Source organism: Littorina saxatilis, linkage group LG4 (assembly GCF_037325665.1).
Source record: "Littorina saxatilis isolate snail1 linkage group LG4, US_GU_Lsax_2.0, whole genome shotgun sequence".
NCBI classification, from domain to species: domain Eukaryota; kingdom Metazoa; phylum Mollusca; class Gastropoda; order Littorinimorpha; family Littorinidae; genus Littorina; species Littorina saxatilis.
Window position 1 is genome coordinate 14199837 of NC_090248.1, and position 25055 is coordinate 14224891.

General features: G+C 40.0%; 2 protein-coding genes and 1 long non-coding RNA gene across 5 annotated transcripts in view; 1 reads left to right on the forward strand and 2 right to left on the reverse strand.

Moving 5' to 3' along the window:
• LOC138964033 (SRSF protein kinase 1-like) overlaps positions 1–3579 on the reverse strand; it is a 57330-nt gene extending 53751 nt beyond the window's left edge. For all 3 annotated transcript variants that reach the window (XM_070335910.1, XM_070335907.1, XM_070335908.1), the window contains exons 1-2: positions 3497–3579; positions 3330–3408 (exon numbers count right to left, since the gene is read on the reverse strand). In XM_070335910.1, coding sequence (XP_070192011.1) covers positions 3330–3408; positions 3497–3521 — 104 coding nt within the window. In that variant the 5' untranslated portion in view covers positions 3522–3579. The remainder of the gene's footprint in view (positions 1–3329; positions 3409–3496) is intronic.
• Positions 1–25055, reverse strand: part of LOC138964044 (uncharacterized) — a 428123-nt gene that overhangs the window by 114316 nt on the left and 288752 nt on the right. The window lies entirely within an intron of this gene.
• Positions 14378–25055, forward strand: part of LOC138964032 (beta-3 adrenergic receptor-like) — a 36144-nt gene continuing 25466 nt past the window's right edge. Inside the window, exon 1 of the mRNA XM_070335906.1 lies at positions 14378–14693. Within this exon, the coding sequence (XP_070192007.1) occupies positions 14688–14693 (6 nt within the window). The 5' untranslated portion in view covers positions 14378–14687. The remainder of the gene's footprint in view (positions 14694–25055) is intronic.

Sequence of the window (25055 nt, forward strand, 5' to 3'; positions counted from 1 at the left end):
AAAAGCTTTTGTACAGGAATACAGAGCGTGTCATATGTTTGTGGAAATGTACTGTTTGGGGTATCCCTTTATGTGTGACTCACGCTGCTAGTCTATCACCACATCTCATAGATTTGACAATATCCTGTTTAGTTTCTAATGACCAGGCCACAGACCGATCAAGCCAAAGAGCAAGACTGACAATTGTACTGTACACATGGCTGAACCCAAACACAATGACCACAGCTAACGGGTACTGACATGCTCCGGTCCAGGAGACATTTGTTCAAAGACTATGAGCAATAACTTACAGGGATTGTCTCCCATGTTTTCTCTCTGCATTGCATTTTTTTATGCAGAAAAGTTGACACTCTCACATAAACACAACCCCACCATCCATGCTTGCATCAATTTCAAAATGCCAATGTTGCTCAATACATGTAACAAGTTCTGAGGATTTATATCTTCTTCCTGGTTTGCTAGTTCTTTGGATGACAATCCCTTCTTCCATTACAATTTACATACTTGGTATTGATTTATATACAGCACTAGAACTAGAAGAGTGGCTCTGTAAATAAGTTCTATCAGGTGTTTTATAAGTGGTAGTGGTTTCTTCTGCAAGTGCAAAGTTTATATTAGCCAAGCTAAACTTGTGTTGAGGACTGAAACAAAAAATCTTGTAAAACCATCTTTTGTTTCTCAAATATCGGTGCTACCGCACAATTCCAGTAGGTAAGGACAGGCAAAGCAAAGACAGTCTATCCTTTATTTTTTGGCCTAATTTACACATGCAAATTTGGTACAAATATGTATGTACTAACAGTACATATGCAATCAAATCTGCAAGTCAATACTGATAATGAATCTCAATGATCATACAAGAACTTGAAGCATGATGATACCCAATACAGCATCTCCCATCCCAGAGCAGAATTTGACAAAACCACATCAATCACAAGACCATCATGTTAAAACACTTGTTCAAGGGATTCAGGACGAAGACAGGAAGTCAAAGCCCAGAGTGTATAACAATAAGAAAGTATGCATATTATGGCACTAATTAAAATGAAATACAGGTAAAGTAAAATATTTCAAGCAACTTTTCACAGGTAGTCAATTAATTCAAGAACGTTCACTAAATTAATATCTGTAGAGAGGCAAAATAGTAAAAGGAACAACCCATTTCTGTGTGGACAATAAGGACAAAGGAGCTATTGACTGAAGAATCTCCTCAGGATCTGGCAGCAGTTGTCTGGCAAGCCAAAGCTGGTAAAGTTAATGCTAACTTGAAAACAAGTCTGAGCTTGCTTCATCCTAAGCTTAAAGTTAAACACTAGACACGACACCTTTTAGTTTTAGGCAAGTTTGACTAAACTATCAGTAACTGTAAAAGAAGTGCAAACTGACATTCAGCATCCTGACTCGCACTTCCAGCCAAATTTGATGAAATGAAAAAGGGCTCACAAGTTGATGAACTTGATCTTCTGTATACTTTAGTTTAAGCTACGTGAATACACTTTATAAACATCATCGTCATACACAATGTTTCTGGAAAACCAAAGTTGATAATAATGTCATCATAAACATGTCTAAAGCATCAGCCACACGCACGACTCAATCGTTGAGATTCAATCGCGCGATTCAGTCTGAAGCCGATCGCACATCACATCGTAGGCTATTGACCTGTCACACGGTGAACGATAGACGAACGATAACTCCACGCGAGCGGGGCGGACGTGACGTGTCACAGTGAACATGGCAAACACGCTTTGCGAGAGCAGACGCTAGTGTTCGAACATTGCTCTACCTTTCTGAAAAATACCTTTCAGCATTACGCCTTTGCGAGAAATAAAGTTCCCAGACAGTTGCAATTAATGTTTCCCGACCGCTGTACACGCCTAAAACGTCTCCTTTATATCTAAGTAAGAAAATGCTCTTCCAAAAAGTTTTGAATCGACGAAGAGACGCAGTCCGCCATTATTTTACGTCACGGCGAGAAGGCCGCAACGACGCGTTCTGATTGGCTCTGCCCCTGCGATTGACCGACGACTGGGTCACAGGAAGAGCACAAGTTCTAAAGCTCAAAGCTACGAGGGAATCACATGAGACTGAGTCGCAGCCATTTTCCGCGACCGAGTCGCCCATGTGACAGGGTAAATCGCGCGATTGAGTCGCGTGTGTGACGGCCCTCTAAGCTTGCACAATTTCAAGACAAAACCTTGCATAGCACTTTCAAAACCAGTCTGAAGGCCAATCCATAGAGAGGACTAACTGAATACTTTTAATAACGCATAAAAAGAAAAAAAATGCAAAGCTTAAAAAGTTATTCAGCTTAATTAATGCCTTCCCTGTAACCAATTTCTCTCTTTACTCTGTACCTTCTCACCTTTAATTTTTAAAGTCACATGCTGGATCATTATTGTTTCTTTGAATGACAGAAATTAGCATGCAGGAACATGAAGAAGAACTATACTGGAGACTACACACAACAAAGCATTCTGTTTACAGATCTATGCGATGCAGTCTGCAGTACTGCAGTTGGGACAAAAGTGACACAGGGACGTATGCCTGACAAATCAACACAGTATCGATTATTAACCCTTGCAGTCGTGGTGAATGTAAGTTGTAACATGTAAGTACTAAGTGGTGACACATTTCCAAGTATAAATGTACTCCCGTGAGTGTGTATGGGCTTTCCCAGAGATACAAATCAACAGAATTATGCCTGATCAATACAGAAAATGAGACATGTAATGATCATCAGAGCAAGTAATCATTACTTCAGAAAACTGCAACTGCAACAGTAAATGCGATAACAGCTTGTGTTAAATGAATGTGTGACTGTAGAATTACTGCAAAGTATGAATCATTAGTGTTATTTCTTTTTTGTTGAAAGCTAATTCAAGCCACGTGCAAGGAGGGGTCCACGGAATTCGCCAGACCGTCTGCAACAGTGCAAGCGCTGTTCGATTGCTGACGTCGCCATGACATGCTTGGGTAATCCTCACGAATGGCGACTTTCGTTTCCAGCATGACACTTAAATCCCAAACTACTTTTGATTAACCACGATTCATGTAATTTACCGAGGAACTCTAAACAATGTACACAAAAGCACATGGGATCGAAGCACATGTGTGAATCACCAGTGGTTGCTAACCTCCATTCTAACGGTCAAATCGCTATCCAGTCGAAATCAACCCAAACCATGCTCACTTGACAGACAGAGAACGGCAACAAAAAAGTTACTGACGCACAGATAATCAACTTTTCATGTCATCGGCGCAAATAATGACGCGAGCACACACGCAAGCGACAAAATCAAAACAAAAAATCTTGCTTGGCTACTTACGCTGTTCTCTTCTTGTCATTCTGGTTGCCCACACGCGGTTTAATCTTTGACCTCTTTTTCCGTGCCTGGATGGCAAGGGCTGCAAAGAAGTGAACAGACAATTAGACATGGTGTCAGACTTACCTTCGATCGAATACAACAGATCAAATCAACTATAATTTACAAACCTTTCCGAGGAATTTTGGAGCTCATCGTCGTATTTTGCTACATCTGGAGGTCTCATACGCATGCGTGAGAAGTTACCTTGGTGCATGCTGGGAAATAACTTGCGAGGAAGTCGTTCGGGCAAGCCCAAGAAGCGGGAGTTGCAAAATGTCACCAACAAAAATAAAGTACAGCAAAAATTTACCCAGATGAAGGATACCGTTAAATGTAAAACATAGTTTTCTTTCGCGACTAAAAGCTGGAGACCTGTGCAGAGTTTTGATACATCATAGCAGATGTATCACAATAATAATTTTTTCTAATATAAGTATGGAACAAAAACGAAATCGACAAATAAGCAGCACGTCCCATGATGATAAAAATTAATGGCGAAGTAACTCAACAAGTAAATCTGTTGAAGACAATATAAGGTATGACAAGATTGACAATCCACACTTTACACACAAAAAAAATTATCGCGTAAAAGGTCTAAAAGGAGCAATGGATTTTGCAACCAATAACGTGGGGAAAAAGCTTACAGTTAACGGTCTACGGGAGGTAATTCATAAATTCCGAAAATTTTTTGGTAGCTGCAGTTTTCGCCCTTGGTTGTTGCCGTTACTTCCTCAACAGCCGCGTTGCGGCGATATTTTCAAAGCGTACATTTTCTTATTGATATTGTTCTTATTAGTTTTTGTTGTTGGGGAAGGGCTCTTAATATGAACCACTTTTTGTTTTATGCTAAAAACTAGCTTGCTTTCTTGCGAAGAAGTTTCATTTTGTAGTTAGGTCAACCGTTAGGCCTAATTAGAGTGAATTAGCTTTGATAGACATTCAGAAAAAAATTACTAATAGAGAAAAAAAAATCACAAATGGTCCATATTAGGAGCCTGGGCGCCCAATACGGACCAGTGAAGAAGCCTTCGCGGTGGGGTGGGGTCGTATGGCCTTACGTTATGTCATGGAATGCATTTCTCAAAAAATTAAATAAAAAGACCTAATTAAGGTTTTCAACATGTACCAGTAGAAAAAGTGGAACGCTACGCAATTTAGTCTCTTTTAATTTCTGCATCTCAAAATTGACTGAATGTACAAAAGTTTAACTTCAAATCTTTTCCTGCAATTTGACGACATGTTTTATACAGAATGCACATTTTTCTTTGAGATCGATAAAAGCAGTGTACTCTTCTATTCATTGGGTAGCAATAAAATGTGTGTACAAGGCTAAGGTGTAAGTGTATTAGGAGTAATGATATTCCGCTGAGTATTCATTCTTGAACATTGTCATTTTCTGATGAGCACTACGCTGTTACAAGTAACATATGGGCGCAACATACTCCACAGCCCCCCCCCCCCCCAAAAAAAAAAAAAAAATGATTGAGGATAATATTTAGCGGAATTGCTCAAATATTAAACATCGGAGTGTTTCGATCAGAAACATATGATTTATTCTTCTGGGTTGGCGCGAATAAATTGCATCACCCCGCTGATACTTTACAAGACCAAAGAGTTTTCTACTAAAACAAACATCTTTGAAACACCGTGCGATGATGCTGGGATACAGTAATGAATAATACATGATTTTTCGAAAGCGCCTTAACACACGAAGTCTCTGCAAAAAGCGAATTACCATCATTTTAAAAGACCCCGCCCACCCCTTTTCTGGAAAAAAATTGTTCTTTTGAAAATGCTGCCTGTTTAAAATTCCGTCTAAATAAAATACTGAGGGTTTGTGTGTGAGTGTGTTTGTGTTTAAAGTGTCGTTTAAGACTTTGTACTGAGCAGATCTGGTAACTCAGTTCGTAGAGCGCTGGTGACTTGTTCAAAAACCCACGGATTCGAATCCAAGCCGAGACAGACTCATGTTGCTGATAGCCGTTTTCCTCTGAGAGAAAGCGACCCAAATTTCCCAGCAATGCGATAATAAAATAATAAAAGTAATGAAAATGAAATATAGTCTCACTGTTTGGTCGCTGACTAAATATAGACGCAGTGTGAGATGTATGCATGTACATTTTTCTCTCAAATTTACACAACCAAATGTATTGAGCCCTTGAGCCAATATTTGTGATAGTGCACACATTAAGGGAAAAAAAAGAAGTCTGTTTACGGTAACATAGGCAAAATAAATAGGGTCGGTTTGTTTGCTTGTTTGTTTGTTTGCTTAACGCCCAGCCGACCACGAAGGGCCATATCAGGGCGGTGCTGCTTTGACATTTAACGTGCGCCACCCACAAGACAGAAGTCGCAGCACAGGCTTCATGTCTCACCCATCTCACCCAGTCACATTATTCTAACACCGGACCAACCAGTCCTAGCACTAACCCCATAATGCCAGACGCCAGGCGGAGCAGCCACTAGATTGCCAATTTTAAAGTCTTAGGTATGACCCGGCCGGGGTTCGAACCCACGACCTCCCGATCACGGGGCGGACGGCTTACCACTAGGCCAACCGACCGTGCCGGTCGGTTAATTTATGCACTCGCGTGAACAAGAAACTGTCGAGCTTCACAGATGTCGTCGTTGGGTAGTTTTGGGTTTGTTTTACTACCATAGGAGGATTTTTGAACTGTAAATGCACTCAGCTGCAACAAAAACGCAAAACGAAGGCTGTGAGCTGCACTGTGCCTTTAACCGTTAGGCCTAATTAGAGTGAAATAGCTTTGATAGATATTCAGCAAAAATTAAATACAGAAAAAAACCCACAAATGGTCCATATTAGGAGCCGGTCCATATTAGGAGCCCTTCCCCTATTTTATCTGCAAACAATTTCAGGATCATCAAGACTTGAAAAATAGAGTGCGCCCAGCTGAAAATACGAATTTTTGGTGGTTCGTTCGTACTCTTACCGTCCTGATCACTTACATTAGCACTAGAGTGTGCGAAAGATTCCAATAATGCAGATTAAACACGCCAACCTCGCTATTTCGGAGCCATTTTTCGATCAAATGGTTACGTAAGCTCATGACTGACGTCAAAAGATGTTGGACATTGTTTTTGCAACAATATTTATGAAGTGATTTTACAAACAACGAAACCACTTTAATTAGGAAAATGTCTTAATTCGCTGAATAAAAATGGGTTCTTTCATAGACCAGAGCTCTAAATTTAAAGTTGTTTGTGAATCGTCTACATATTCTTCACGGAATCGAGAAGAAAAATGATACATTCACCGTCCGTAATGGTTAGGCAGGTCGATATTATAATAGTTCATTAATTATTTGTGAGACCACAAGGTAATGATGTTTGGCTGGTTTGAGAGAGAGAGAGAGAGAGAGAGAGAGAGAGAGAGAGAGAGAGAGAGAGAGAGAGAGAGAGAGAGAGAGAGAGAGAGAGAGAGAGAGAGAGAGAGAGAGAGAGTCGGAGTCGGAAATTTTATTTGTTAAGCCTCCGGCCCATAACAAGACTGGTGACACATAATACAAGCGAACAATGTTTAAAAGAAGCAACCTTATGGACCTGCATCTTGCAACTATGCATTTTCCAGAGAATCAGTGCGAAATCGTATAGCTTTGTATATTAACGTTGCTAACTGTCTGAGAGAGAGAGAGAGAGAGAGAGAGAGAGAGAGAGAGAGAGAGAGAGAGAGAGAGAGAGAGAGAGAGAGAGAGAGACAATGACAATGACAATGTTTGTTTGTTTGTTTGTTTGCTTAACGCCCAGCCGACCACGAAGGGCCATATCAGGGCGGTCAATGACAATGACAATTCTTTATTTTACGAGGGTAACAGAATAAGCATTGGTATACCTTTTTGCATCTGGCTCTCGCCCTAAAGAGGGACTAAATCTACTATAATAACTACTACTACATATTTACATAATTAGTAAAACAGTATAAGTTTATGTACAGAAGTGCATTATATGAAACATTGTAGTTTATAAATGTTCATGACAAGGTGCAAAGCAAAAATTTGCAAGTCAATTAGAGTCAGAATATTATGCAATAGTACATCAACTCTGCATGACAATGGATATTATGCAGAACATCATAATTTCGTGAACAAAACAATAAATCAAAAATGAGTGACTGTGTCCCAAAGGACATAACAATCAAGAATACACTATTTTCATTAAATGGGATATATATTTGTTTTTGAAAGAATCTGTGCTGGTAGCTTCCCGTAAGGCATTCGGAAGAGCGTTCCAGAGACGGCCACCTGAATAAACTAGACTAGACTCAAATAAGTCTATCCTAGGAAGAAGAGTGTTAAATTTCATAAGGTGGTGTGAATTCTTCAAAGAGAACTTTGAACAAATGGTTTGGGGTAGAGTTTCGGATATAATTTTATGCATAAAGATTCCTTTGTTAAAAAGTAGTCTTGACTTTAGAGGTAAGATCCCTAAATGTATGTAGTCTAACTCTGTGAGGGTAGTGTGCTTTAGTAATACTACTTTTAGCGCTCTTTTATGTAATCTGCTAAGTGGTTTTAAGGAATTTTCACTTGTTGAGTCCCATAGAGTGGATGCGTAATCAATAACAGATTGAATATGAGCAATGAAGAATAACTTTCTGGTGTGGCAGTTCAGGAAGTGTTTAATTCTAGATAAGAGATACACTTTCTTTGACACCACTTTACTAAGTTGCTCTATGTGGGTTGACCAAGACAAGTTGTTATCGATATTAACACCCAGCAGTTTGTGATGGTCGACTTTTTCCACTATTTCACCATCTATCATTAAAGCAGGACCAGCTGAACAAATATTCTGGCGTTTTTGTCTTGTTGTTATGACCATATATTTGGTTTTCTTTGGGTTAAGAAACATATGGTTTAGTTCAGTCCACTCTGTCAACTGGTTTAAACTCCTTTGAAGTGATTTTGATAAGCGAGTTAAATTTGTGTTGCTAGAGTGAATTGTGGTGTCATCTGCAAAAAGTTCACATACATTTTGAATATGTAGGGGGAGGTCATTAATGTATATAGAGAAGAGGAGGGGTCCTAAAACCGATCCTTGTGGTACATCGTATTTTACTTCTTGCATGCTCGACGCCGAGGCGTTTGTTAGTACAGTTTGTTGTCTGCCGGTGAGAAATGAACTAATAAGTTTGACAGTTTCGATTCCGACGCCATACAATGCGAATTTTCTCAGTAATAACGTGTGATCAATAACGTCAAAGGCTTTAGCAAAATCAACAACAATGGCACCACAGAATTCATTGTCGTTTATTTTCTCCAGCCATTGATCAACAAGAGAAACTAAGGCAGTATGGCAGGAATGGTTAGCTCTAAAACCCGATTGTTAAGGGTGAAGTAAATTGTTTTGGTTAAGATGCGTTAGAATATGTTTGTTAATGTGTTTTTCAAGTGGTTTTGATAAAACAGACAATATTGAAATTGGCCTATAGTTTGATGGGTCTTTTTTGTCACCTGATTTAAACAGAGGAATGACTTTAGCCTGTTTCAGGGCGACTGGGAAATAATTTTTGTCTAAACAAAGATTATAAATGTAAGTGAGTGTTTCAGAAATTACAGGGGCTGACAATTTAAGAATCCTACCATCGAGGCCGTCGATTCCCCGGGAGCCTGTTTGCTTAAGGTGTGTAAGTGCGTAAAAAACTTCAGGTACTGTAAGTAGAGGAAGAGAGAGAGAGAGAGAGAGAGAGAGAGAGAGAGAGAGAGAGAGAGAGAGAGAGAGAGAGAGAGAGAGAGAGAGAGAGAGAGAGAGAGAGAGAGAGAGAGAGAGAGAGAGATTTGGATTCGGATTCGGATGGTTTATTCACATAGGCCATTGCCCCTAGTGAAGGGGTGTGAACAAAAGCAAAAACATTGAATCATTTTTACATTCAGTAGACTCAAAACAGTGCATATTTTTCTCAAAAATGGATAACAGATACATCAATGCAGACATCTACATACAAAATTACGATAACAGTGTTTCTCGTATCTTAAATGCTTTATACAAATATAGACATAAATCACGTACAGTTTTTTTCATGTGTTGAAGCTAAAAGAAGGCTGAGTCGAAAAGCACTTGGTTGCCTGTAATATTTCAGTGGAATGAATTTTTCTCTCAATTTATGGAAGTATGGACAGACAAGAACAAAATGGACTTCATTTTCCAGTTTATCTTTACAAAAGGGACACATGTAATTATTAACATCATAAACTTTTTTGTAACGATGAGTGTGAACGGCAATTTCAGAGATCCCTAACCTAAACCTTATCATCATGAATCTTAAATGTCTGTCAATATTGAACAAAAGGTAAGGTTTGATCTCAGGAACAGTACAAAATGTTCTATACACAGAAAATCTTTCACTATTTTGAATATGAAACTCCCAGTCTTGCCATCTGCATGCAATTCATCTATCTTTCAAAACATACAAAAACTTGTTTTCGTCAACAACACCTTGATTCAACCACACAAAACCATATCCTAACTGATACAATTTACAACGCACATTTGACGCCCAATTCGATTTACCATTCTCATCCATCCTGTACAGCATTTTATATGATTTATGAGGCAATCTATGCTCAGACATTCTCAACAATTTCAACCAATATTTAATACATTTCAATATTGAATTTACGTACAAAGGGTACCTGTTAGTTTCTCCATATACCAAATCGTTTGGTGTACGCATTTCTAAACCCAGAAACTTTTTCAATGCCAATAAATGAACCGTTTCACATTCTATGGCTGCTTTATCTAAGCCCCATAACTCTGCACCATATTGTGCAATAGGTTGCACTTGTGCATCAAATAGCTTTAGATAAACATCCAAACTAGTATTATTAATCATGTATAACTTATGTGAAATCGACAACAAAGCTTGCTTAGCTCTACTTGCAAGGTCTAAGCAGGCAGCCGTTAAACTAAGCCTGGTCGAAAAAAGTATTCCCAAATACTTATATGCATTCACTACAGGTAGAACATTCCCTTCATAAATCCATCTTTCTCTGGCAGCCAAATAGCCCCCCTTCCTAAAAACCACAATATTACTTTTACTCATATTTACTTTCAACTGGAGAGAACGAGCTGCCTTGTCCAGATTATTTAATTGGTTTTGTAAACCAACCACAGTTTCTGACAGCAATATCAAATCGTCAGCAAACAAAAGTAGAAACAACTCAAAATAATCTATCGTAAAAATGGCACCATGTTTTCCAATTTCAATAATCTGAATTGCTAATTCATTAATATACAATGAAAATAAAACAGGACTACACACATCTCCCTGCTTCACCCCAAATGTGCATTTTATACATTCAGTCAACTTAAATCCACATCTCACTCTCACCTTTACTGACTCATACATACTTTTTATACATTTGAGAAGTTTTCCCGTCACTCCATTTTTTAACAAAATAGGCCAAAGCAGGTTTCGATTTATAGAATCAAAAGCCTTTTCAAAGTCTATGAAAGCGACATACAGTTTACGGTTAAGGGCAAATTGTTTCTGTACGAAAGCTAACAAAGTAAACATGTGATCAGTGGTAGTATAACACCTCTTAAATCCAGCCTGGTATTCACCAGTAATATTATGTAACTCCACCCATTCCTGCAATCTGTCATTAATTATAGAACCAAAAACTTTACAACTGACATTACAAATAGAAATACCGCGATAATTATTTGGATCATTAGCATCACCTTTTTTAAAAAGAGGTATCATAATAGACTCAGTCCAGCTTTCAGGGAACACACCTTTCGAAAACAAAGAATTAAAAAACTGTACAAAAAAAATCAATTATTACACAATCAGAATGTTTCAAGAGCTCACCAATAATACCATCTGGTCCAGTTGATTTTCCAGATTTTAACTTTCTCATTGCAACAAGCACTTGAAATAGGACGATTCATAATACCATTATCATCATCAACAACATCATTATCAACATCAGCCTCACGATCAATACTTTCACCCTGATTTACACTTTTATCCAATAATGCATTAAAATGTTGAAACCATGCATCCAAAGTAATATTATTCTTCGAATGCTTCCTTTTTGCAGAAAATTTATGCATAGTATTCCAGAACTCCTTTTGATCATTAACAACAGCAATAAGTTCATTTAAAATTGATTCATTATGTGAGAGAGAGAGAGAGAGAGAGAGAGAGAGAGAGAGAGAGAGAGAGAGAGAGAGAGAGAGAGACACACACACACACACACACACACAGAAAGACACTGAGAGAAAGAGTGAGAGACACAGAGAAAGAGAGAGAGAGAGAGAGAGAGAGAGAGAGAGAGAGAGAGAGAGAGAGAGAGAGAGAGAGAGAGAGAACTCAGAAAGTTTATTGTTTAGGCCAACTGACCCGTTACAACCGGTACATATATCAAACATGACAGCCCCCCTCTCTCTCTCTCTCTCTCTCTCTCTCTCTCTCTCTCTCTCTCTCTCTCTCTCTCTCACCCACTCTCACACACATAAACACACACACTCTGACTTTCTCTCCTTCTCTCACACACACACACTTACACAAAAACACACAAACACACACACGCACAATACATACATGGGTATGTACAGGGGATGGCTGGTGCCTCATCAAATACATCCTAAGAGTGAGAGAGAGAGAGAGAGAGAGAGAGAGAGAGAGAGAGAGAGAGAGAGAGAGAGAGCAAGAGAGAGAGAGACTGAGAGAGAGAGAGAGGGACAGAGACAGAGACAGAGAGAAAGAGAGAGAGAGAGAGAGAGAGAGAGAGAGAGAGAGAGTGAGAGTGTGTGTATGTGTGTGTGTGTGTTTGTGTGTGTGTGTGTTTGTGTGTGTGTGTGCCGAGTGAGCGTGGTAAACTGTGCGCGCAACGTGCGTCAGTATGGACACACACCTTCACAACGACATTCACCACTCAGCAAAGCAGGTCTCACACAGAGTAGACGGACAGCAGACAAAGAGACAGATTGAGACAAAGAGACAAGACAGACATGACGGGAAAAAAAGAAAGGAAAAACAAAAAAAAGATTAAAACAAAAAAGAGGCGGAGGATCAGAATAATCCGCAAGAACTTGCCAGAGTTCCGAGAAAAAACACCTTCACTTTATCCCTCGCGAAATCGACGTTTCGCTCAAGTGTGTTTGCCTCCCTAAAAGGTTACTAAATCGATGCAGCGACGAAAGCTTCAGCTTGTCCGTGTTCATTTTTTAAAATTATTTTTCGTTCCGGTCCTTGGTGGTCTTGTTGTGCTTCTCTTCCTCATTTTTATGAGCAATTCAGCTGCTGGCTTTCTTACGGATTTGTCCAAAAACCGAATGAATGAAAAGCATCCACAACGAATATAAAGGGAAACAACTCGGGAAGATTATCTGCTGCTGTATTTAGTTTCTGCTACAAAGGTGGTATAGACTATGTTATGTTTAATATCAAACTCTAGAAACTGCGACTGTGTACCAGTCTGGTTGTTTTCTTTTCTGTGTTTTACTCAATTTACTCAAGTTTTTGTGTGGTTTAAATGATTAAATAAACAATGATATGTATTGCCTCTCTCTTCAGTTTGTAGTCGGTACACCTGATAGTGTCATTTGTGTGTGGCTGCAGAATATACATGTAGCTATATACATTGGCAAAAAGAAAGTGAAAAAAACAGTAAGTACAATCAGTTTTTGCTTATACTGTCTCAAACAAAAGTAACACAACAGAATCATGACTAGAAAATCATCGCAACAAAACCAACGCATACAACAGATGATTTCGCAAAACACACACTGTCCTGGTGATACCGTTTCTGAGACAACACTTACACATACGAATCGCAATCAGTCAAATCAGTTGCAGGCAAGCAAAACAGACCTTTTGCATGCCAAACACAAAGAACCTATAGCTACTGTTTCTGCCACAAAAATCACAACAGTCTTTGGTCTTCGCTACAACGGCTACCCTCCAGGTACAAGTTACACTCTCGAATCACAACCAGCTAAATCGCGTTAAAGCCGACGCAAACAAAACAGACTCCTTTGCCAAACACAATAACCTGGGTGTACAGTTTCCCCGCCTTTAGCTGTGAATGAGATGCTAACTACATCAGTTACTGACTACGATTTCAACCGCCTTCAGTGTGAGTTAGCTACCTGTGTCTGGAGGTTTTACACCTGCCCGCGGCACAGGCCTTGCTCTTTGATGCCACTAAGGTGTACGCGGTCACACCCTGTTTAAAATTGAAACACACCCGCTTGCAATGTCTCTGGTAAGGTCAGACGCTATGCGGGTGGTTTCGGGGGATAGTGGCCGGAGGGTGTGGTGGGGGTCGGGGGCTGAGCACGGTGTCAGTGTGTGTATGTGTGTGTGTGTGCCGGTGTGGTATGTTGAGAGGGGTAAGGGGGCTACTGATGTGAAGAGAAGGTGTGACCAAGAGAAGCGACAGCGGCTGACGCAAAGACGTGTGTGTGTGTGTGTTTGTGTGTGTGTGTGTCAGTATGTGTGTGTGTGTTTGTGTGTGTCTGTGTGTGTGTGTGTCAGTATGTGTGTGTGTGTGTTTGTGTGTGTGTCAGTATGTGTGTGTGTGTGTGTGTCTGTGTGTGTGTGTCAGTATATATATATGCCACACGGTGTGTGTGTGTGTGTGTGTGTGTGTGTGTGTGTGTGTGTGTGTGTGTGTGTGTGTGTGTGTGTGTGTGTGTATGTGTATGTGCGGGCCTACGACGATAAGCAAGTTAATACGGGCGTGTGCCCCCTTTTCTTATGAAGCCAGCAACCTATATATCCAGCTACAAAATGAATCCTGTAAGCATCTGTTCTTTTACATCATTAGATACAGTTACAAACATATTCTACTTTGAACGACACAACTCAGCATTGACTGACTTCATCACCCTCTCTCTCTTTCTCTCTCTCGCTCGCTCACCACAGTCTGAGCACTCTGCCAGCAAAGTCCTTACAACGACACCGCAAGCCGTGCGCGTTTAGCGTTCTTCTCGAGCTGACTTCGTTCCTGGTTTCCGCCACTGGCTTTAGTACCCATGTGCAACATTCACACACGCACACACTCACATCCAGTCGCGGCATCACAAACACCCCGTTCCTCTCTCTCTCTGTCTTCTCCCATAGTTTCGTTCACTCGCTGGTCTTGGCTAGCCTCATACGCCGAAAATCAACGAGACTGCACGAGAGCAGAGGATGTTTGTTCATTCAGTTGGGTTCTGCATTCATCAAAATTCGCGCGTGTGAAACATGTCGTCTGATGTTGTACTTTTTGGGAACTAATGGTGGAACTGTTTCTTACTGCCCGCGAGAAAAGTTCTTCGGATAGAGAGAAGAAGGAGAACTAGGATACAATGGCGGTAAGTCTATTTACAAACTCAATTTTTGTCAGTATAAATCTTGTGCAGAAAAATATTACTTATTTTCATTTCAGCATTAAGACTGACAAGAGTACACTTTCCTTTTACATTGACTTACTGTAAGACTTACTTTGATTTTTAATGAGTCGTTGTGACGTGTGTTAGAGATTGATGCTCTCTTGTTACTGTGACGTTTAATCTGACGTCATGAGCTTTGTAAAAGACAAAACAACAACAACAACAACAACAAAACAACAACAGCACCAACAACAAACATACAAATAGACAAACAAATAATCAAACAAACAGACAAACAAAGCGGCATTGATAACGGACCACATACAACTATGTCAGACGGTCGTTAGTTTCCGATTCTTTGTCTCACTGGATTACTCATTTCCGATTATACAATGAGCGTACATAATGACGCAATAGAAATTTCTTCTTCTTCTGCGTGTCTAAATAGACACAACAAAAGACAGTAGTATCAAACTGTCCATTTGCTTTAACAGTATACATACGTGATGATGTAGTGTACATAATTCTTCTTTGTCTGCTTGAGGTATTGCCTAATAAGGCAGGGACAGCCTTTGTTCGATTTTAATACTCTGTAACATCTGTCTGGGCAGGCCATGTTTTCATTTTGCATTTGTTTTTTTACTTCGAATTTTGAGACTTCTAGCTTCTTCTTCTTCTGCGTTCGTGGGCTGAAACTCCCACGTACACTCGTGTTTTTTGCACGAGTGGAATTTTACGTGTATGACCGTGTTTTACCCCGCCATTTAGGCAGCCATACGCCGTTTTCGGAGGAAGCATGCTGGGTATTTTTGTATTTCTATAACCCACCGAACTCTGACATGGATTACAGGATCTTTTTCGTGCACATTTGGTCTTGTGCTTGCGTGTACTCCCGGGGGTGTTCGGACACCGAGGAGAGTCTGCACACAAAGTTGACTCTGAGAAATAAATCTCTCGCCGAACGTGGGGACGAACTCACGCTGACAACGGCCAACTGGATACAAATCCAGCGCGCTACCGACTGAGCTACATCCCCGCCCGAATTTGGAGACAACAACGTGTGTGTTTTAAAAAAAAAGAGTTTGCTCTCTGTAACTATCCTAGCCTTGCCGCGATAAAACATTTTAAAGAAATCAAATGTGCTCGTCTTAATAAATACAGTGTTTGTGTTTTCTTGAAAACGTATACCTTCTGATACAGATAACTGAGACTTTAGCACGAGGGGGCTTGCTTAGTAAACAAGATTAGGGTAGCAAAAAGAGTGCTTAGCTTTTGACAGAGAAGATTCCAAACCCGAGATATATACGCGGCATCCCACCCATCAAGAGGGTGTTACATTTGACGGAACTCCGACAAAGGCAGAGGTCGGATTTAGCTTTTGAAGTCTGACAAATCATGGGCTTGTGCTCTTGATAATAGTCAGGTTACATCGCAAGCAACCTGTAAACGAACTGCAGGTGCTTTCTCTTTGAAATGGTAGACTTACCTCCCCTAGCTTTTGTCATTCGTTTTAACACGCGGACATTATCGGTCTGAACAATGTCCCTACCCACTGTCTCTGGTAATTTACGTCTATTGTTGTTCGTTGTTTACTTTCTGTGTAACATTCATTCGGAGCGGAATCGAATTTCACGACCAAGCTCTTCTCTAGGCAGGTTGTTTTTATCCTGGGCACAATTGGCGAAGGAATAAATTATAGATTTCCTGTGATAGATCGTCGCCGCTTGTCGGTTCTGGTCTGTTTCCTCGGCCATGAATAAAACCGCACTCTAGGGGTCCTCTTTTCTTTGAAGCTGAATATGAAATAAGGCCTTACATATTAAAAACAAGTTCTACAAAGTCTTGGTCGTAACCGAACCGATTCCATCAGCCGTTTTGGGTTGACATGGGTGATCAACGCCATGTATATTTTTGAATAAATTAGGCAATGACGACAAGGCCTGTTGGGCAGGCCTGGGCTCCATAGTCTCATCGCTGAAGCCTGGCCTGATATCAATTTGGCGAAGTCGACTTCGCGAAGACTACATCACGAAGCTTGCTGCACGAAGTTTTAGCGCAGAATTTTCGGTAAAAAGTCTTCGCGAAATCAAATTCGAGCTTAGTTAAGTAAGGCCTTTAAGAGTTAAACAACATACTAGACATATTTTTCTCTCCCTCTTTCTCTTGACGCATAGCTTTGTTTTGTCTTCTGGCACTGTAAGTTCTCTAATCCTGCCTTCATGTGTCCTGTACTTATCTCGTTTTGCAAATCAGTTAACGAGCAAAAAGAAGAAAAGAAAAACTGAAAACGCTACTTGTAGTCAAGAAACAGACCAAGCAAGCAGAGGTCGAAGGAACGAAGCAACGAAGGAATGGAATCAGGAGGGAAGGAAGGAAGGAAGGAAGGAAGGAAGGGAGGAAGGGAGGAAGGAAGCAAGCGAGCAAGCCAGGTAGCAAACAACCCATAAAGCAGGCTTCGTTAGTTTGAGATCAGTGGCATATTGTTTTGGCGTCAATCATTTGTTAAATTGGTCCAGCTGCGTGGTTCCTCTTCAACATTTCTGAAGTTAGTCGACTGTTCTGTTTGTTGGTGGGGGTGGGGGTGTTAGTGGGGGACTGTTGGGGAGGTGGGCATTGTATGAACACTACGTCAAAGTCGAATGACCAGTTTGACCACCCGCTTTGGAGGTATCAGTTTTCTGATGTTTAAAGAGAATCAGAGCCCATTTTCTGGAGAGAACCTCAAAGTCAACAGATCATGAAGTTATTGTGTGGGTCACGCACTCAACAGCTTTGCCTCGTTATCAACACATCTTCCAGTCGTCGGCCAACCTAAACCGATTTGAAAGGAGGGAAATCTCGTCGCGGACCCAGACTCGATGGGAATGTACACACATTTAACCTTTTCAGCCGATGTGTCTTCTCTGCGTGAAATCCCTTTAGGTATCGCTTCGGCCGCAAAGATTTGTTTACAAAATGCACAAAATGGTGTTTTTTTTATGAGGTGTACTCTGAAAGAAAACCGTATTTCAATTACCTTCATGGTTTCTTTGAATTAGAATAGACTAGCTTAAAAGAGGTAGGAGACTTTATCTTAAAATCTCCGGAGAAGACAACACTGAGGCTAACAACAAGTGCACTGTCAAACAGGCGCCAGAAACGTAACACTTGTCATTTTTATACAGTTTCACTTGGCTGCCAAAACTGTGGTTGAGATAACCAAAAGACGGCGAAACAATAGCACAAAATCATTTCATTATCAAAACTCCCATTTAATTTGATATTTATTTGCCCATGTTTGTATGATACATATGAATACATTACTATTAATGAATAACAAAACGGACATCAAACAGAACAGGACTACTTGCACGTAAGAAGCTCTGTCAACATCTAAGTCTGAGGTAAAGTCAAAGATAGCAAAACAAAAGAGAATTAAAACCACTGGGACCAAGTTCGGAACCATGCGGAAAATAGCGTATGCGACTGTGGTGATGGAACAGAAACTGCAACACACTTCTTACTAGAATGCCGTTTACACTTAGCTGCAAGAAACAACACAATCAACAAACTAACCAACAACTTCATACACACAGATATTCTACTTCATGGAAACCCCTCCTTGCAAACAAAAATTAACAAACAAATCTTTTTAACAGTGCAGGAATTTATTGGACAGTCCGGCCGTTTCGAACAGATAAACATGTAAAGTGAAAACAAAATCGATACGTCTACTCGTCTCTCTCTCTCTCTCTCTTTCTCTCTCTCTCTCTCTTTCTCTCTCTCTCTCTCTCTCTCTCACTCTCCCCCTCTCTCTCACTTTCCCCCTTCCTCCCTCCCTCTCTCCCTCCCTATCTCTTACTCGCTAACACCATCAATATTATATATGTATTCTAAAACTGATTTTTGTTTTGATGTACAATTTTCATTCAATTTTCTTTTCATGTTTACTTGCTTTTCATTTAAACTGTACCCTCCCCAATTACATAATTCACCTCCCCCTCCTTCCTTCCTTTACTGTCTTTCTTTATCATCATTATGCAACGTTCATTACGTTATTAATAGATTTGGTTTATTGAGACAAATTTTTCAGCCGTTACCGCCTTATGTTGTACTGTCATGCAGGAACACCACTATAAGCTTCTAGCTTGTTGCTGTTTCTGTGAACTTTGTATACATGTCATGATTGTAACCTTTGTTAAAATAAACTTATGTTTAAACCAACCAGCAGATTTGATTCAGATTGAAGGTGCCAAGCAGAACATTCTGCATTTTATTAGGCCTGTCAAAATCTGGGGAATGAGGGAATTCCAATACGGTGAAAGTAAAGGATTACCCACGATGTTAATAATTAATATGGAAGATGCTGATAAGAAAACGCCTTATTTCAACTCTCTGTTCTCTGACTGACATAATTACTAGACCGCGAAATAAAACCGACCAGATTCAAACCAGAGACATTATAAGATGTTTGATGGGTTGTTGACAGACCAGCTTTTTTTGTCGGTCCGAGGGGGAACATATCGTCTTTTGTTTCATATTTATTGACCAAGGCCGAAGGCCGCGGTCAATAAATATGAAACAAAAGTCGATATGCCCTCCGAGGACCGACAAAAAAAAACAACTGGTCTGACAACAAACCACCAAACATAGTTTTGTGGTTTTTTTCAACTTTTTTTTATTCAACAACACTCATCAAACAATCATGGCAAACTGGCAGTGCACATATATGAAACAAGTACATGTAATACAAATGATTGCATTTCATGGCGGACAAAACATTACAGTTTTTAGAAACATCAGTACTCAAAAAGTTAATTTTAATTGCAAGGTTGCAGTAACAATTGCCCATACAAAACATGTTATTATGATTCATTGCACAATTCCTGAGTATGATGCCCATTTTTGAATATACTGATCCTGCCTCATTGTTATTCGATGTACATATTTATCCACCTGATGTGCATATGCTAATTCTTGTAAATAAACAGGAAGTCTTGGTCTTGTGTTTGCAATCCTGCATTTATACACATAGAATTTTGCGATTAATAAAATATGGTCAAAGCCTGCATCTGTTTTAATATTATCATCATAGCCAAAAAGTACAATTGTAGAGTTAAGTTTAAGCCTTGAACAATTATGGCATTTGTCGCGCAAATAGTTCTCAAAGTCTACCCAAAAGGCCTGTGCGTGCTCGCAGTGCCATACATAATGATAAATTGTGTCTCTTTCGACTTTGCAAAAATTGCAAAGATTGCTCGCGAGCACGCCCATGTCCCTGAGGATTGAATTTGTCACAAGCACTCTGTAGTTAATCTTCATTTGAAACCACTTCAGCTTAACCTCTTGTATTTTCCTTGTTACAGAAAAAACTTTGGGCCATACAATATCTTTGTCTATTAAACGTTCCCAGCTTTTACATGCATTGGGCAAGACAGGATTCCCAATTAGTGTTTTATAAAACGTTTTTGCACCTTTTTGAGCCATAAGTATGGCTGTGTAAGCTTTGGATAGTGTAGCGCAAGCACAATCTTCCAGAATAATGTTTGTCTTGCGTAGAACAGATTTTACTGAACTAATACAGCCATAAAAATCTAGCATGGAAACATGAGCATCCACTTTTTCATTTATCTCTTGAAGAGACAAAAATTCCCCATTCTCATGTACAATATCTTTTACAAAATATATACCATTATATGACCAGTCCTTAAAGTGGAAAGGTGATTGACCAACCTTGAATTTGTTATTATAAAATAATGGTTCCATCAAAAACTCTGCTGGAGTATCAATATCAGTCTTGTCATAAAATTCTGTTGTTGCTTTGAACACATCTTTCCAGAATGGATTAACATGTTGATTATTTTTTAACAACAATGTTGGACCATATTTTTTCCAGTAAACATATTTCAGGGCAAGTAACTTGCAAAATTTGCTTCCATTTTGGGTTTTGACAGTCTGATAGTACTTTTTTCATCCAGATGAGTTTCAATGATTTGATGTATGTTTCTATATGAGGAACATTAATGCCTCCATTTTGAATTGTTTGAACTGCCACCGTTCTTTTGACCTTGTCGTTTTTATTATCCCAAACAAACTGGAAGCATTTTTTTTGCAATTGTTGTATAGAGCATGTATTGTTAGGTGGATTTGGTAGTAAAATCCATAAATATACAAGTTTTGATAGTATTAACGATTTGAGCACTGCAATCCGTCCTAGCGGGGTACTTGATCGTTTGGACCAGATACTAAACAGTTTTTTCACTTCGTTAAATTTCTCAGTAAAGTTTAACTCCGCCATCCCTCCCAAGTCATTCGTAAACCAGAGTCCGAGGATTTTAAATTGTGCTGGATTCCACGTCATCTTGTGATTTTGCAAATATTGTTTATCACTGTTCCTTGTTCGGCCTAACCAGACATTACAGGTTTTTTCATAGTTAAGTTTCAATCCAGATAACTTTTCAAAAAAGTTAAGTTCATAAAATAGAGTTTCATATGACATTTTATCACCGTTGAGAAAAAGTGAGGTGTCATCGGCGAACTGACTAACTTTCTGTTCAGTTTCTGCAATCTGAATGCCTTCAATAGCTTTATTTTCTCTAATTCGACATGCAAGAAGTTCTGCATATAAAATAAACAGATAAGGTGAAATTGGATCCCCTTGTCGACATCCGCGTTCTATTGTAAAAAAGCCAGATGCCTTACCATTGACCACTACACCGGCACGGTTGGCCTAGTGGTAAGGCGTCCGCCCCGTGATCGGGAGGTCGTGGGTTCGAACCCCGGCCGGGTCATACCTAAGACTTTAAAATTGGCAATCTAGTGGCTGCTCCGCCTGGCGTCTGGCATTATGGGGTTAGTGTTAGGACTGGTTGGTCCGGTGTCAGAATAATGTGACTGGGTGAGACATGAAGCCTGTGCTGCGACTTCTGTCTTGTGTGTGGCGCACGTTATATGTCAAAGCAGCACCGCCCTGATATGGCCCTTCGTGGTCGGCTGGGCGTTAAACAAACAAACAAACAAATTGACCACTACCGAAGACTTTATATTAGTATAAAATGCTTGTATCCATCGTTGTATATTTTCCCCAAAGTTAAAGCATTTCAATACGTTGTGCATATAATCCCAGTTAACTGAGTCGAAGGCCTTCTCAAAATCATTTGAGACTAACAATCCTGGTAAATTGTTTTATTTCAAGTAGTCAATGATATCGTATAAAAGTCTTATATTGTCACCTATATATCTCCCAGCCATAAAACCCGTTTGATCTTCATTAATTAAATACCAAACATAGTTTTTGTCATCATTTTGGTAGTGAGAAAATAAGTGCACAATCAACACAGGGAGCCATGCTTTGAAACACGAGTTCCGTGCTAACCACACGAGTCCCGGTTTGATAACTACTGGCAATCAAAGCTGGCGTGTGAAAGCAACTTTCTGTGTTTTTGAGTTCATAAAATGTTGGGATGAATATGTCAGGTTTGAGGATGCACAGTTATGTAGGTTCATCTCGGTATTCCACTCCCTCGGCTTTCAGTTGTGAATATTAAGCTTATTGATCGAATGTCGAAGCTACGTTGGGTCAAAGGTCACAGAAGATTTGCGTCGTGCAGCGAAGGAAAGAATCGCGATTTTGTTTCCGACTCAGTACCTCTTTGTTTTTCATTAGACATGTCATTCTGCTTGCTCGGCTTTGTTAGATGTTTGCATATCTTGTTGCTATTTTCTTTGCTTTTATTATTATTTCTTATTTGTGCTTCGTTTATCGATACAACGTCTTGTGCACGGGTCAAAATGTGTGTGTCAGGCCGGGGTCAATCTGTTTGACTTGAACTTGACGTTCGTGTTTCTCTGAAACACAGATACACGCACTTCATGACTTTGTAAGAAGCCAAAACATATCGGTAGGTTTCATTTGTTCGTGATGAATTGATGACCTTTCATGAAGTAGTTTTGTTTTTTGTTTACTTTTGCCATTTTGCCAGTTCGTTTTGGGAACTTTGCAAAGCAATATGTGTCGTCTGTTTAGGTCTGGGGAAACGCCAATGAAAAGAGCCGAAGAATCCCCGAGCGCGTTTCTATTGGGTTTGCTTTTGATTATCCATGTATAACCTACTTGCTGCAACTATGGTAACCGGGGATTTATTGCCTGGGGAACATGAGATTTATTTCCCAGGTGCTTGTGAATGAAAACTCGTGAAAATGATGACAAACATACAATGTGCATATCTCTTTGCCCAAACCATGAATTACCGCCACGTTCGATAAATATGGAAAACAGATGAAAGAAAAGGTTAGTTGCATTTACATGAACCTTGTCAAAAACTAAGTCAGACTGGTAATTCCAAGACAGTGAAACAAAAGCACAAAAGGACCTAGCCACTGTTCTGTTTGTACGCGATTACCGTCATTATCTTTGATCGATTTTCCGTCCCTTCCATCCGGGGCCCTGACATTGTCGTCTGCTGCGAGTGCATCGTGTTATGGAAGCCCCCAAGGATAAAACCAGAGGAGTTTGACAAAGCAGAAACAAGTGTCTTTGCTGCGCCAATTGGCTGCGGCCGGAAACGGAACTGTTGAGATTTGGAATTTTTCTTCCTTCTCTCTCTCTCTCTCTCTCTCTCTCTCTCTCTCTCTCTCTCTCTCTCTCTCTCTCTCTCTCTCTCTCTCTCTCTCTCTCTCTCTCTCTTCATTTGTGAAGTTGCTTCGGGCTACGATGTTAACTTGGCTGTCAGTTTTTTGTCCTCAGATAATGACTGTCTGAACTGGCGCAACGTGGATGTAGCACTCAGAACGAAGACTACAACTGTTTCCACTCAACGAGCCCTGCAGCGCATAATACTTTTTTTTGAAAATTTTTAAAATTTTATTGGAAAGAGACAGGGTTTCTTTGTCACAGTCGAAAAACAGTAGCCAATTGTGGATTACAACCAAAACACAAAAGAGAAAAAGAACACACAATCGCCAAAACAAGAATTGTTTTCTTTTTGTGGAATGTAATTTATATAGATAGAGTTCACTTTAATAGCACGTTACACGTTTACAGTTGATATGACAAACAGATAATAAAGGGTATTCCTAGCTTACGAAAGTAGCATTCTCGCTAGTTGTTCTAATTTCTCTTGTCTTTTCCATCAAGTACAGGAACAGCAGAAATAGCAAGACGAAAAGCAACAAACACGAAAACAGATAACAACAGCAGGATTTGTTCTGCAAGTCAATCAACTAAGCCTAAATGCTGAAGCTGTCTGCTAGCACATCGCGAAGCCAGAACAGAAATACAGGAGATCGAGCAAGGAAAGATTGTCTTCGTCGTTTTCAAGATCGTTTTCTCCCCCTTCTGACTTCGTTGAGGCGAAGAACTGAAAACATGAGGCGCTCTCTCGGTGTATTATGACAGAATGTTTTTCCCACACGGCGAATCTACTATATCCACACAGCGCTTTGGTCATTCAATATTCCTAATGAATTTTAAATAGTGACTTCCGTAAGACACGAACAGGACGGCAATTCGGTTTTTTTCGAACGTCAGCTTCATGCGTATGCAGACGAGGTCTGGGAAGTCAATGAACCAAGGCGGAGAGCTATGATTGTCTAGGACCGTTACCTTAAACACACACGTAATGAGCGCATAGACGTTAGCCTTCTTGCCTGCTTAAGTGCAAAAGTCTCAGTGTTAAACCGATGAAGTCGAAACTGTATTACCGCGATTGGTAACTACATGCATATTAAAGGCGCAATCTTTCCCGTGAACACGGTTCTTAAAAGGAATAAGACCCTGCATCCCTCTACTTTGACGCATACCAAAATCAAAAGCCTGATTGCTGCCTGTGTAGAGTTTCAATTTTGTAATGAACGATGTTCCTAATAACCACTAACTTCTTTTGTGTAAAGGATGTGCACATTTTACTTATTTCGAAGAATCCGCAGGGGGGATAAAAGGACAGACAACGTTCTCGTAGGATCAATGTTTTATTCAAGCCAGCCAAGTTTAAAGCCAACAGGGGAAGACAACTTTTTTTCACAGAAAACTTCCATAAACTATCAAAATCTGAAGTAAAAAAAAAAAAAAAAAAAAAAAATCTCCATCTTGTCCACGTCGCGAAGAAGTCTCCGTGTGAAATGACTAAGTTAAAACGGAGATTTGTCAGGACTGGTTATCCGCACGTTCTTGGCGCTGACGACCTGGTACTGACTTCACGCTCGTTACGAGTGTGCGTGCCGGGACAGGAGGCTGTCACGCTTAGCAAGAGAGTCACTTTTGGGGACAGTCGCTCCGTAATTGAAAGGAGCTGTAAATGAAAAGAATAGAAGCAATTACTGAGATGGGCGTGGGGGATGGGTTGGGTAGGGGGGAGGGGGGAGTGA